At 38.0% G+C, this 15,442-nt stretch overlaps 1 protein-coding gene across 3 annotated transcripts in view; it reads right to left on the reverse strand.

Moving 5' to 3' along the window:
* The window catches only part of HMCN1 (hemicentin 1), a 349,616-nt gene that overhangs the window by 113,101 nt on the left and 221,073 nt on the right, over positions 1–15,442 (reverse strand). For all 3 annotated transcript variants that reach the window (XR_006741944.1, XM_045583144.1, XM_036442229.2), the window contains exons 37-45: positions 14,939–15,040; positions 13,802–13,978; positions 12,879–13,030; positions 11,637–11,760; positions 6,944–7,119; positions 4,196–4,292; positions 3,271–3,393; positions 2,049–2,210; positions 20–301 (exon numbers count right to left, since the gene is read on the reverse strand). Coding sequence is in view for 2 of the 3 variants with exons in the window: in XM_045583144.1 (XP_045439100.1) it covers positions 20–301; positions 2,049–2,210; positions 3,271–3,393; positions 4,196–4,292; positions 6,944–7,119; positions 11,637–11,760; positions 12,879–13,030; positions 13,802–13,978; positions 14,939–15,040 (1,395 nt within the window). In the remaining variant the exon portion in view is untranslated. The remainder of the gene's footprint in view (positions 1–19; positions 302–2,048; positions 2,211–3,270; positions 3,394–4,195; positions 4,293–6,943; positions 7,120–11,636; positions 11,761–12,878; positions 13,031–13,801; positions 13,979–14,938; positions 15,041–15,442) is intronic.

Below are 15,442 nucleotides of genomic sequence, written 5' to 3' on the forward strand. Positions count from 1 at the left end.
AGCCAACGAGTAGACTTACTATGTACACTTAAGTCATATTTCCTGTCTGTCATTCCTGCTACATTTATGGCAACACACACATAACGGCCTGTGTCAGAGACGTGAATGTTCTTCAGCTGAAGGATGCGACCTTCATCCAATATTTCCATCCCCCTTCCCTTGGTCAGGGTGCGGCCATCTTTCATCCAGGTCACTGTGGGCTGAGGAATACCCTGCACCTCACACTCCAAGGACACACTCTTCCCTCGAGTCACAGTAATTTCAGTAGGGTGGCTGCCACTGTTGGATATGGTTGGTCGAACTGGACAAGAGAGAAAGAGAGAGAGAGAAAAAGAGAGAGAGAGATAGAGAGAATAAAATAAGAAACATTTTTCTTTACATTTTATTATCGAAATTTTTATCAGACAAAATTAATTCATTTTTAAAATGAGATTTTATTTTTTAGAGCAGTTTTAGGCTTACAGCAAAACTGTGCAGCAAATACAGAGTTCCCATAAACTCTGCCCCAACACAAGATAGCTCCCCTAAATATTAATATCAATATCATAGCACATTTGTTTAAATTGATGAATGGACATTAATACACCATGATTTCTCAAGGTCTACAGTTTACACTATAATTCACTCTTGGTGTTGCACATTCTGTGGATTTTGACAAATGTATAATGACATGCACTGAGTGGCCAGATTATTATGGTCTCTGAACGCATAATAATCTGGCCACTCAGTGTATATCCTATATAATAAAAGGCTAATATGCAAATTGTCCCATCAACCAGGAGTTTGACCAGCAGGCAGGTTGGCCAACCGCCCATGTCCACTCCCTCTGGCCAGGCTGGCTGGACCTCACCCATGCACAAATTCATGCACAGGGCCTCCAATACTCACACACACACACACACACACACACACACACACACACACACACACACACTGAGTGGCCAGGTTATTATGCGTTCTGAGATAATAATAATCTGGCCACTCAGTGTATATCCACCATTACAACATTATTCAGGATATTTCACTGACCTAAAAATCTTCTGAGCTCTTCTTATTCATTCCCTCTCCCCCAAAAAGCCCTGGAAACCTCTAATCTTCCTTTATTGTTTTATTTTATTTTTCAATTACAGTTACCATTCAATACTATTTTGTATTAGTTTCCAGAGTACAGAAAATCATATACTTTGCAAAATGTTCCCCCCAATATTTCAAGTACCCACCTGGCTCCATACATAGTTATTACAATATTATTGTCTATATGCCCTATGCTGTACTTTTTACATCCCTGGGGCTATTTTCTGACCACCAATTTGTAGTACTTAATCCTTTCACCTTTTCACCCAGCCCCCAAACCCCTCTCCCCTACAGTACCTCTGTCTGTTCTCTGTTATCTATGAGTCTGTTTCTATTTTGTTTGTTTATTTTGATCTTTAGAGTCCACATATAAGTGAAATCATATCTATTTGTCCTTTTTTTTCTGACTTATTTCACTTAGCATAATATTCTCTAGTTCCATCCATGGTGTTGCAAATGAAAAGATTTTATTATTTTTATGGCCAACTAGTGTTCCACTGTATACATGTACCACATCTTCTTTCTCTACTAGTCTAGTGATGGGCACCTTGGTTGCTTCCATATCTTGGCTACTGCAAATAACGTTGCAATGAACATAGTGGTGCATATATTCTTTTAAATTAGTGCTTTGGGTTTAGTTGGATATATATGCTGAGATGAATTGTTGAGTCATGAGGCAGTTCCATTCTTTGAGCAGCCTCCCTACTGTTTTCCACAGTGGCTGCATCAATCTACATTCCCACCAAAAGTAAATGAGGGTTCTCTTTTGTCCATATCTTCATCAACTCTTATTGTTTGTTGATTTTAAATTCATTTTGATGTCAGAAGATTAACTGCTAAAGAAAGATCTAAGACTAACAGAGGTGGCATGGTATAGGGAGAGCTGGAATTCTCCATTGTTTTTAAATAAGTGTGTGTGTGTGTGTGTGTGTGTGTGTGTGTGTGTTTGTGTGTGTGTCTAATCAATCACTTACTATACACTTGCAGATTGTAGTCTTTCTGTGTAGTTCCAGCAATATTTGATGCCACACAGGTATAGAGCCCTGCGTCAGATTTTTCAGCCATTGAAATCTGTAACTGTCTGCCTCCAGACAAAGTTCTAACCCGCTCCGTAGGGTCAGCCAGCACCATGGAGCCTACAAAGGAAACCAAATGGCAGAACATGAAGCAACAAAACAAAGTGTTGTACTTACATTTTCTGATCAGTATATATACTTATTTTTTTTTACTTCCAGTTCAAGTACCTAAAAGGCAGATGACACTGTAAAGTAATCCTACACATAAAAGGAGGAGGAGAATAAGGAAGAGAATTAGGAGGGGATGAATAGAAGGAGGGGAAGGGGAAGGGAAAAGGAGTAGAAGGAGGAGGAAATGTTTACCAAGAATATCTGCAAAATTTTGGTAAAATTTCAATCAGTATTGCATTTCAAAGAAAACATTCTTAGAAAAACAACCAAAATAAAATCTTAAAGCAGGAAAATGAAAATGATTTTTTAAAATCAGCTAAACATTTAGATGATCTGCCAAATACTGTACAGACACAAATAAATATTTGTCGATGAAATAAATTAAAAGTCTGTCCAATCTTAATACACATGACAAAACTGTCACAAATACAGCAAAAATGTTTGCTTTATAAAATAATTTTAATCCTATTTTTTTAAATAGTAGTTCTTTGAATGGTGGATTCTTGATCATTACAGATACCCTGAAATGCATTTCATTAAAGAACAATGCAATTTTTTTTTTTTTCCTGGGGGGAAGTTAGTCTCAAAATTGAAGATTTTTTTTAGCTGGATAGTGCAGGAGTGCCACATTGCACATTGAATTTAAAAAATATATATATTTGTATTAATTTCAGAGAGAAAGGGAGAGTGAGAGAGACAGAAACATCAATGATGAGAGAGAATCAGTGATTGGCCGCCTCCTGCACGCCCTCTACTGGGGATCAAGCCTACAACAAGGCATGTGCCCTTATCTGGAATCGAACCTGGGACCCTTCAGTCCGCAGGCTGAAGCTCTGATCACTGACCCAAACCAGCTAGGCTGCACACTGAGTGTTTAATTATGCTGCCTAGTATTTTAGTATACAAACTCTCAGAAAGTTTGTTAATACATTAACGTATTTGTCAGATAAAATGTAAATTCATCTAATATTATATTTAATTTTATAAATGTCACAGAATGAAAACTGACCTTTCTTCTTCCAAATGAGATGTGGGGGTGGAATTCCACTTGACTCACATAACAGACTGATGAGATTCCCTTCAATGACTGTAAGTTGAGAACGTTCATCAGAGCCATAAATATTTGGTGGTACTGAATGGTTAAAAAAGGAGAAAGAAATACAAAAGACTATGTTCACACTCATTTAATTTAAAATTTCCCCCATACTTTACATGTTTTCTTAAAAAGATTTGTATACAAATGACACAGAAAATAATTAGCATTTGCGGTAGACATATCAACACTACATTAAAAGTCCACTGTAAGACATCCACTACATGCCTACAGCAGTCTTCCCATTTTCACCAGCAGAAACTCAATTATCAAAATATTGAGAATGGCATACAAAGAAGTGAATTGGTTATAGATTTTTAGATATCTTGCATCAAAATGCCAAGTCACTTACCAAGTATAAACTTAACCCAGTCATTCTTACCTAGCCAGCTTTTAATATTACAGAGGCTGAACAGAATCGGAAAACCAGAGGCATATAATACACAGTAGAGAATGGAGACAAGGAATTGGATCTAAAAAATAGGCCTGTTATTTTCAATTGACCAACCCACTCTTCATTCATAGAGAACACTCAATCATTAGAAGATCCTGGTTGTAGAAGTTAAAACGTATATGACTCAGACAGAAAAGGAGAACCATTAGGCATCAAAGTTACAGTGATTAATACGTTCAGGTTCAAGGAGTCTATCTAGAGTTGCTCTTGAGTTAATTATATGAGCTGATACTTTGGACAAGTTAGCATCACCTAAACATATTGATTCGTGTCCATCTATGTGTTATGATCAATTTTAGCCATGTGAATGTCTAAGAGTTGACACACAGTACAAAAGGTCAAACCACATGCTACATCATTTTCTTTTCAGCAACTGATCACACTTACCCCAAATATTGACATTATAATTTTTCTCAGTTTTCCCAGCAACATTTGTTGCCTCACAAGTGTAACGTCCAGTGTCTTGAACCTGAGCATCCTCAATCTGAAAACAAAATCAGGCTATAAAACCAGTTTCTACTTTGTAAGTAATGGGTATTTTCTGTTGTTTGTGAGTTCTGATTTTTTTTATTTGTATCATGGTCATACAACCATTATCCACATCCAACACTTAATCAAGATTCAATAATCTGTATTACAATCATACCATTATCCACATCCAACCCTTATCAAGACTCAACAATATTTGTCTATGTCAAACCTTATTTTAATTTCACTAATATTAGTCATTGAAGGTCTAGAAAGGCCTTTTAAATATAATTCAAATAAAATATCAAAAAATCACAATTTCTGAATTCATTATTTAAAGCTTTAAAGTGTATAATCTTTCTACATCTAGGACATTGTTCAGTAAAATAATACCCTTTTTATGGATTTATTACATTTCATCTCCCATATGGGCTTGTAAACTTCTTCAAGCCAAATGTTATATTCAGTAAGTCTCATCTCTTAGTACTCAGGTTGGAGCCTGGTAGGTAACTGAATATCAGTAAAGATTTTCCATGTACTTATCTGCAACATGCATCAATACTCATTCATCACACATTCACTGAACATTCAGCAGCTACTTAGAACTTTGTACCAGGTACTGCAGACAGAAAATACAAACAAGTATAGTGTGACATATGGTTTCTGACTTGAATTTGCAATCTGGTTGAGAATAAAAAGTATTCAAACATAAAAATGAATTTAATAATGAAGCACAACTAATACCAGAAGGTAGCACAAGAGAATATAACAAGCAGTATGACATTGATTGCCAAGTAACTTCACAGTCAACTGCTAAATCATTCAATGGAGTTGAGCCATTGGAGTTAAAGTTGTCTTTGAAAGTATTTAGAACAGCAGGTGGCAGCAGCGGAGGGGTGGTGGTGGTGGTGGTGGTGGTGGTGGTGGTGGGGATCCACTGCAAACTTTCATTTCCAGGAGCTGGGGGGTCTTCACTCCATGCCCCTCAGGATCTGCACACTCTAGGGTGCCTGCCCAACCTCCAAAGTGGGGATTCAATAAATGTCAGGGTTGCTTCACCATCCAGTACCTCTCTCTCCGGGCTTCCCAACCCCTTGGGATCTGTGCTTTGAAGAAATAAACTGCTATGCTGAGTGAAAATTGCTGACAGTTCTAACCACACATCACTCTCCCCTACCAGTGCTGGGGCTTGTATCCATATAATTGTTTCCTTCTATCATTCAGTGAGAGTTAAGGTTTTCGCTTTCTTCCAACTGTCTGGAAGAATGCGAAAACCTTTTTTTTTTCTTTTTTCTTTTTTCTTTTTTTCTCTATAGCTCATTGACTCATCCTAGTTCCCAATCTCAGAGATTCTGGACTTCCCTTCCTCAATAGTTCCATTATTTTAGGATCATAATTCTCAAGATCTCTACCCTCTTGCCTCTAACATACACCTCCCCACGCCCCCTCCCATTTCGTCCCATGCTTCTCTTCTCCTGTGTAAGCGTCTCTGCATCCTATGTGCCGACATTCCCATCATCCATTTCTCAAGACTCTCTTTACTTGCCAGTAACCTTCCTTGACCAAGAGGCGGAGTGAGTGGCAGCATGGATGCCAAAGCTATGCTCCTGTGTTCTCAGCCCATTTCGGCCATTTAGTAACCATGGGCAGATCACTCAGCCATTCTTTCAATTTCTCAATAGGATTATTTTGGGAAGATTTTAGAAACATTCCTGAATCCTAATTCCTCAGGCTGGCTTTAAATCTTAGCTCTTATTTTAGTCAAGTTAACCATGTCGGAATTATTTCCGAATATGTGCTCTGTTAAATTCTCTGTTTCAGTCACATTGCAGCTTACTTGCTTTCTTAATCAGGGTTTTGCCCCATAAAAATGCAAATAACCTTCCAAGATTCTAGATAACCGCAGCTTTACCTTGTGCTACCCTCTCAAAATGCACTCACTTGGTCATTAACTTAGACTTACAGCACTCATTGCATTTTTGAATGAAAGGTCAGAAAATTTTTCCTAAATTGATGTGAAATTAGAAGACATCAAGGGCAGGAAATGCAGCTTACACTTTTTGCCATTCCTACCCAGAGCTCCTAGAATGGGTATTTGCTGATTGGTTGAATGACTACTGATAAGGCACTCCTAACAATTATTCTTATTCTTCACATGTTTCCCAGAAACAGTTTTGAATGGCATCTGGCTACAAATATGGATAGAGAATGAAATATTTAATACTTGAACAGCTTCTTTCTTTCTTTCTTTCTATATATATATATTATTGATTTTTTACAGAGAGGAAGAGAGAGGGATAGAGAGTTAGAAACATCGATGAGAAAGAATCATCGATCAGCTGCCTCTTGCACACCCACATACTGGAGATGTGCCCGCAACCAAGGTACATACCCTTGACCGGAATCGAACCTGGGACCTTTCAGTCTGCAGGCCGAAGCTCTATCCACTGAGCTAAACCGGTTTCGGCAGAGAATGAAATATTTAAAACTTAAGCCCCACATATTAAAAAAATATTACAAACCCCCTTGATGAAAGGGTTCCTAGGCTTTTATAATATGAAATTGATAGAACATTTGTAAAGAAGACAGGCAAACTTAACAGGGGTCATACTGAAGCCTTGAGCTTAGGCGCTATATAAGAAGAAATCAATGCATCGGCAGCCTCACCTTTAACACACTTCCGTTTTCAGAGATCCTGAGGCCAGGCTTCCTCAGCAAGGGGCGGCCATCTTTTAGCCACGCCAGCGTGGGCGCAGGGATGGCATTGCTCTGACACAGCAGCTCCACAGCTTGGCCGATGAGCACAGAGACGTTCTGTTCTTCTCCCATGATATTGGGCGGAACTAAGTGAAAGATGGGTTTCCCTCAGGATCAAGCAGGCCAGCCCGCTGCTGGTCATTATTAACCATCAGGATATATATATACACAGGATAACTTCAAGATTTCTTTTAAGATGTAGGATCATGATCATTCTAACATACCCTCTTTGCATCATTTAGTTTAGAATCAAAAGAATTAAAAAAAAAATCACCGATGAACATGCTGCTCTTGAACAAAAAATAGTTTTCACCATCTTTTCTCTTTTAAAAAAGTTTTAGAACAGGAATTCACCAAGTGCCCATTGAAGAAACTTCTTGAACTCCATATTACTATTTAAAATTTTCAAAGGAATAAATCGTTCATGAAATATGTTGGAAATAATGGAATACATGCAAATGCATTTTTGATATTTATTTATGTTTCTTTTTTTGCAAAAGAAAATAAATGTCATTGAAACAGAGGCAAAATAAAAACACGGAGGTAGAAAGGTGAAAGAGATACTCCATGCCTACCGAGTCACCCTGTGCAAAGCGAAGTGGGTGACAAACAACAGCTTATCTGAAACCACCTCACTAATGGGTGGCAGAGCCAGGAGTCTCCGCGCTTGCAGCTCAGACCACTCTGTGGTTTCCCATGGTACCTTGTCAACTTTCTATGGAATAAAAACCATGTGGGACACACGGCACCATAAAGAGCAAACTGCATCAGTGACCAGCTGCGCAACACACTCACAATTACATGAAAAGAGGAAATGATGTGAAATGTTAATGAGATTAAGATTTGAATTGTCTGGCTCAAAGGCTTGTCAGATGCTGAAATGTGTTCTTGGAGAAGTTTAAGGAATCTCCTTCCTTTGGATGTATTAAAAAATAAAGTAAACAGTCATTTGTCTTCGATGGCTTAGGTACAGCCCTGCCAAGAACGGGAGGGTGGGCTCCATAACCTCCCCCAGGACTCCTTCGGGCCTGTATTTATAATAATTCAAACACACAAGCGAATGATGAAACCAAGCCTGTTGCTATAAAAGGGACACTTCAAAATCCACCGAGGAGAATTTCCTCAGCCGTTTCTCATGAAATCCCATAACCATTTAGGATGACGGGAAATTTGTCAGATTTCTCGTTTTTTGTTTTGTTTTGCCTTACAGGAAAAGATAAGTTTCAATGAAATGACTCTTAAAAAAAAAAAAACCTTCCAATTGCTTCGGCAGAAATAAAATCTTTGTGCTGAAGAATGGCATCGTCCACCAGCTATTGTTTCAGGCTTCACACCGCAGCACGTGGCGAAATGACAAAGAATGCAATCCACTTTCACTGTAACGGTGTGTTTTTATAGCCAGGAGGTTTCTCTGTGACCCTGCCTGTCGCAGAGGAAAAGGCATAGGAAACGGACTGAGAGCACTTTCTGGTGCTGTTTCTGGATGTAGGGCAGGTGCCAAAGCCAAAGGAAGTGATGCTGAAGGAAGACATGCCATGTGCAATGGACCGGAACAGACCAGCAGAGCATTTGTGTAGGATGATGCCCTTCTGCTGAATTAATGGCACACCCAGACATCTGGTTCTCTGTGTGCTTAAAGTCATCGATGGGGAACGGATAACGGTGGGATTGTTTTCAGCATGGGACACAGATAAAAGATACACAGCTGGTTTGGTTTCAGATGAAAACTACTATAATTTTGGCAAAATCAGCACAATTAGTGCCATTCCCTAAAGTATCATGAAAACAGATACACTGATGATTCTCAGCACAGAGAACCTTAAATAAAAAAGTTGATTTCAGAGCTTGGAAATAATTTCAAGTAGTCTGATCTCAGGGGATAAAAAGTACCATAATTGTATTAAATTATCCTCATCCAAGAATATTTTTTCCACTGATTTTTTAAAAAAATTTTTTTAGAGAGTGAAGGGTAGAGAGGAGGAGGAGGAGGAGGAAAAGGACTGGAGAGAGAGAGAGGGAGAGAGAGAGAGGGAGAGAGGGAGAGAGGGAGAGAGGGAGAGAGGGAGAGAGAGAGAGAGAGAGAGATCAATGTGAGAGAGACACAACAGTTGGTTGCCTCCCACAGACACCTCTGATCGGAACCTGGAATCAATGGAGATATGTGCTGTTGACCAGGAATTAAACCCATGATCCTTTCTGGTCCACAGGCTAATGCTCTAAACACTAAGCAAACTGGCCAGGGCAACAAAAGAAAATGAATTTTTTTTTTTTTTTTTTTTTTTTTTTTAAGAATATCAATTCTTGATGTCTTCATGTAGGTGTAAAAGTTAGAAATAATTCAAGAAAGCAGAATGCTAATTTATTTTCAAATATTTTTCTTTCAGTTACTCTTCTTTATGGCCAAGTGAATTACATCAAGTTCAAACGGATACCAGATTTTTAAAATTGGGAGGAAAAATGAAAACAAAATATAGAGTGTTTCTTAAGGAACATAAAGCAAATCTAATTACAGCCAAGGATATATATTACTGAAACACATCTATTTCTTCTGTCCTGTCTTCCATTTTCAACTTTTTGTTTAGTCTGAGAATAGAAAAGCTTCTACCCTTCAGATTCTTAGCTTTCTTAGATGTTATCCCTAATTTGCTTTGTGGTTATGTTGCTTAGGAAGGGGTGTGTTATGTCTGTTTCTCATCCTTTGCATTATACTAGTTAAATTTAATTTCCAAAATTAGAATTGCCATAGGGTTATACTTGTTGAGGTGCTGGGAAATGTGTTATCTCTGAGCTTAAGTTCACAGAAAAGATACTACAGAAATCCAGGTCATTTAAAAACTCAATTCTCCTGTCAGAATATGAAATGACATACTGTGAATTTATACCAGGAGAAAAAATTTTAATGACCTACTCTTATAACTGTAGAAAAGGTACTTCATTCACTGTCTACTCCTCCTTCCAGCCCCACACTCTAGAATGTATATCTGAAAGGAATTTATCTTTGGGGATACACATTCTTTAGGCTCTAATTAGACAAAAGATAGGAATATAATGTATGGAAATAATACTAATAGTAGAACACGGGTTGAAAACTAATTTCAGTTTGAAAACCCGTTTGAATTTTTACAGTAGTTTGCTATATATATATATATATATATATATATATATATATATATATAATGTTAAACACATATACACATTCTCAAATATATGCCATTTTAGCTGGAAATGTGAACTTACAACAAAGGAAAGATCCGGGTTTTCAGACTAAAAGAGTGGTGTGGAAGTATCTTAGCCAACGACAAAGAATAGTGATGCTCATCTTTGTAAGTCCTGGAAAACATCAACCCCCCAGGTCCACTTTGACACGAACCAATGTAGAAATGGAAGGAGCCAATCCCAATTTTCCTTGTTCACTAACACCCAGTAAATCCTAATGTCACCCTTGCCTGCTTGCTGATGACTGAAAGAGCTATTGTGCCACAGGCTTTGACTGATGGATGGACCATTCTCTAAGGATAACTGAGGTTGGCACACTCAAGTTCTCCATAAAGCACAAAAAAGGCCCTTGAAGGCAAGGAGTTGGAGTCTGTGGGGATGAGTCCTTCAGACAGAGAGCACCAGCAGAGCTGGAGGTTTCCACACAGACCCAGGTCAACTGCAGAAGAAATGGGAGAGGTGCATAGAGAGCCCTTTAGCAGTCTACCGATGCAAATGGGGAGTTCTCAGCTCCATGAGACATGCATGCTCTCCATGTTACAACAAGTGGCCTTTTGATTAAAAAAAATATATAACTTATTTGAAAAATAAGTAATATATTTGAATAGGAGTGAATTATTTGGAAGTGAGGTGGAGATTTAGAAAAGAAAAAAAAAAAAAAAAGCCTGCATTAAACAGATATTCTTTGAGGGGCCACAGAAGAAACAAATTCATTTTTCCATAAACCAAGAAATATAAAGAAATAAGGCCCTGCAAAAAAAAAAAAAAAAAAAAAAAAAAGCCTGACAAAGTTCTAAATACGATATACTAAAATGTGCAATGACCAGTGTAATCTATGAGTGGAGGCCAGTGGGGGCCCAACTTTGTTGTAGGGCTGTTACACATTCCCTTTTGTACCTTACAGCAGATGCACACACAGGGGGAAAAACTACACCCAAAACTTAAATTTTGTCTAAGTGTACACTTCGTTTAACTTTTGCTTCTCAAATAGCCTTTTATTCATAGACATAGTATTATCTACCAAGTGCTGATTGCAAATACATGCTGATTGTAAATATACTTAAAAAGTAGTCAAGTCAAGGCTTTAAAGAAAATGGATCAAAGGAGCTTCTTGAACAGATGCTTGCTTTAGTGAGGACATTGTGTCTTTCCAATTATAAAGCTGCTCTCCGTAGTCACACTCCCCGGGGTCCTCCATAAAACCCACACCCGACATGATTAATGTACACATTATTTCTCAGATCTTTAAAAAGGGATAATTAGTTAAAGATAAACACAAGGTAGAAAGGGAGCATTTGATTTGAATTAATCTTATAATATCATTTCCTCATTGATCTCAGGATTAAACAGCCATATCAGAGCAGAAACCATTGTTAAAATGTCTCACCATATACTCTGAGGTCTATGTCCCTTTGTTTCTCCCCAGCAGCATTCATGGCCACACAGGTGTATCTCCCCGAATCACCGATTTGGGCGCTGGTCAAAGCCAGGATGCGGCCCCCAGACAGAACCTATCAGAGATAAGAAAGCTAAATGACCAACATGCCCCATGAGAAGAGTGATATAAACAGGCTTTTTCTCTTATATTCTGAGATTAATCAATAGACATTTATCTCTAGAAAGATTTCCACTTGGCTATTTTAAAGTGTGAAAGCATCCCTTAGTCCATACTCTCTGTGGAGGAAAATGGAAAAGCCAGGACCCAATGTGGTAATAACCACTGAAAACAAGTCTGTCTCTATAGGATCAAGTGAAGGTCCAAGTTCACCGACACCTACTACAGAGAAAGAGAAAGCCACCGGGGGAGGAAGAGGGGCAGGGTGAAGGAAAACAGGAGCTAACCTCCTCCTAATTTTAATTTGGGAGAACAAGTGAGAAGTTCAAATTAACAGCGAAGTAGCAGTTAAAGAAATTATTTGTCTAAGTCATAGCCCCTGTAACCCATTGATCTAGTTGCACCTCCAATATACTGACCTTAACTCTACATCTCTTAAGACCCCCAATTCTACAAGCACTGGAATTTCAAGAAAAGCTAAAGAAGTAGAATGGTGAGAGAACTACATTCTCTGATAAACAAAATAATATTAAAGTACATTTTAAAAGAGATATATGTGTTCTTATATTTTTAATTTTGAATCCGTGTAAAACAAGTTGATTTTTTTTTTCAGACTCTCATTTTATTTTTTATAATGTTGCCTTTATGATGTCTTATGTTTTTATTTGGTAATTTTGTAGAAGTATACTCTATATGGTTTTCTGAGTCATTATGATTTTCATCCATTTAAATATAAATTCTACAAGGAAATTCCTGTTTATCGGTGTTGATGAACATTTCTTTGTGGAAGGTCACTCATGTGGAGGTGGCAGGGAATGGAGGTGGGAGGTAGAAAGTATCTAAAAGAAAGCGCTACCTCTGCTATAAGGTAACTCTTCAATAAACTGCGCTTTTAACGAATTGTTTAGAAATCCCAATTGTGTGTCCATAGTAGTGATGAATGTATATGTGTACGCTTTTGGATAACGTTTGTGAATCCTTGACCTCCAAATCTCTTTAACAGCTTTATCTGCTTGTACTTCCTCTATTGAATGATTAGGTAGGAGATTTCACCAAAGGAATGACAGCAAGTACCTGTATCCCATTAGCGAAGCCAGAGACAGGGCTCCCATCTTTCAACCAGGTCAGACTTGGGGCAGGGATGCCTCTGGCTTCACATTCTAACCTCACCAGGTTATTAACCACCACTGCCACCACGTTACTGCTGCCAGAAATGGATGGGGGCACTGAAAAGAAATAAGCAAGTAAATAACTATGTTCACATCACAGAAGGCTTCACCTCAAAGTAATGAACATTATATGCAACGTCCACAGTAGTGTTTTCCCATTGTGGGTTTTGGTATGTATATTTATTGGGGGTGGGTAGGAGAGGGGCATGCAGAGAGAGTTCTTTCACTTTTCTTATTTGGGATGCTAATCACATGTATCCTGTGCGGTAAGTAGGGCAATGGTCAGTCTTGTCACCTTACAGATGAGGAAAATGAGGTTTTATTACTTTGTGTAGGAAATCTAATTGTTGATACCAGAGTGGATTTTTATTTCTTGATTTCTGGCTCGTGTGTTTGTGTGTGTGTGTGTGTGTGTGTGTGTGTGTGTGTGTGTGTTGATGTCCCTCTACTGTATCCACTCTAGTATGTTAACTACCAACTCCTCTTAAAAGTATTATTAGAGATAATAAGTTGGAAACATTTGTTTAAAAATAAGATTCTGATAGGCAGGATGGTATTTACAAACAGGGCTATTGTCATTGCTGATAAGATGGTTGATGACTATTTCAACAATTCATCTAAAAAGCAAACGTAAGTTCAATGCAGCATGTGAAAATAAAGCATTTCAATAGGAATCAGGAAATAAAAACGTTTATCAGTTTTAGAACATTTCTATAAAGAGGATACTAACACACTCTATTAAATATTTACACTAGAATTTTATAGAAGGGCTTTGTCATTTTGAATATTTCTTTACAGAAGGGTGAATGCAGGAGAAGCAGAACTCACCATGGACTTGAAGACTGTAATACAATTCTGTGGCTCCAGCTGAGTTGATGGCCACACATTTATATATGCCAGCATCCGTGATCTGGGCGCTTTCAATCTCAATGATCTGCCCTCTGTTCAAGAAAGCCACACTGGTGGAACCTGAGAGTGGACGATTATCTTTGTACCATGTGATAACTGCAAGGACAAGAGGGGAGAGGCCCATCTGTTTAATTTGTTTATCTGAAAAGCTTAATACCTGCACTAAATTAGAGCTTAACTCAAACAGTAACAACTGCTTTATTCTTGTGCTTATCATTTCATTTACTCTGTTTAAATTGTGCTTTAGAGAGATTTTTATGAGGAAGTAACCTTAAGAAGAACATGAATAGCCAAGCCAGTGTAAAAGTCCTGACAATGAATTTATAAAAAAAAAATTATTTTGTCTCTAATGCATCAATATTGTGTGGGAGCAAATTTTTAACTGGTTCTATTTCTTTTTGTTGTACATATTCCTCTCTTTACATCTAATCAAAACCAAACATATATCCACTGTTAGTCTCAAAAATGTACATTATTATTGAATCCTAGGAATAACTTGCTAGTGATGAGAATAAACACAGTAATAGTCTCATCAAATGATTGATGTGTAGAGATAACCAATATGGCCCTAACCAGCACTGTTCAGTGAACAGAGTATCAGCCTGTGGATTGAAGGGTCACAGGTTTGATTCCAGTCAAGGGCACATGCCTGAGTTGCAGGCTTGATCCTATCGTGGGGCTTGCAGGAGGCAGCCAATCAATGATTCTCTCTCACCATTGATGTTTCAGTCTCCCTCTCCCTCTCCCTTCCTCTCTGAAATCAATAAAAAATATATATATATTTTTTTAAAAAGATAACCAATATGGACTAGATAAAAATATATTTTTTAAATAAATGTATATGAAATATCAGCATGTGTTTTGTGGACACCGGCAGGACAATAAGACAATTAATTATTCATTTAAAGTAATGAAAATTTGAAAATACCATCTACCTTAAAATGTATCTATACCCTTTCTTTATTAGTAATTACTATATTATGCTAATAGACAGATTGAACTAGTCCCAGAAATCTTAAAATGTTAATAAGTCATGGAGTCCCCACGTAAACATACCAGGCAAGGGGTTCCCTACGGCCTTACACTCCAGCTGTACAGGGTTGTTCACCACCACGCTCTCATTCAGCATCTTCCCCGCGTCCTCCAGGCTGGGTGGCTCTGCAAGAAGCCCAGACACGTAACTCACTCATAGAAACTGGCCAGGACGTGGAGAGAAGAGAACCCCTGTGCAGTGCTGCTGTGATGTAAACCGATACAGCAACCATGAAAAACTGCATGGAGGTTCCATATAGTAGAAAATTAAAATGACTACCATATGCTCCAGCAATCACACTTCTGGGTACATATAAGAAAGAATAGAAGTCCAGTGCTTAATGATAAATAAAATAAAATCAGTTTACCAAATAGGTATCTGCACTCCCATGTTCATTTCAGCATCATTCACAAAAGCCAAGATATAGAAATACCCTAAGTGTCCATCAACAGGTGAATGGATAAAAGATGTCACGCATATACACAGAAGAATATTATTCTGCTATGAGAAAGAAGGAAACAACATGG

The sequence above is a fragment of the Pipistrellus kuhlii genome, unplaced genomic scaffold, assembly GCF_014108245.1.
Source record: "Pipistrellus kuhlii isolate mPipKuh1 unplaced genomic scaffold, mPipKuh1.p scaffold_m20_p_18, whole genome shotgun sequence".
In the NCBI taxonomy this organism is placed as follows: domain Eukaryota; kingdom Metazoa; phylum Chordata; class Mammalia; order Chiroptera; family Vespertilionidae; genus Pipistrellus; species Pipistrellus kuhlii.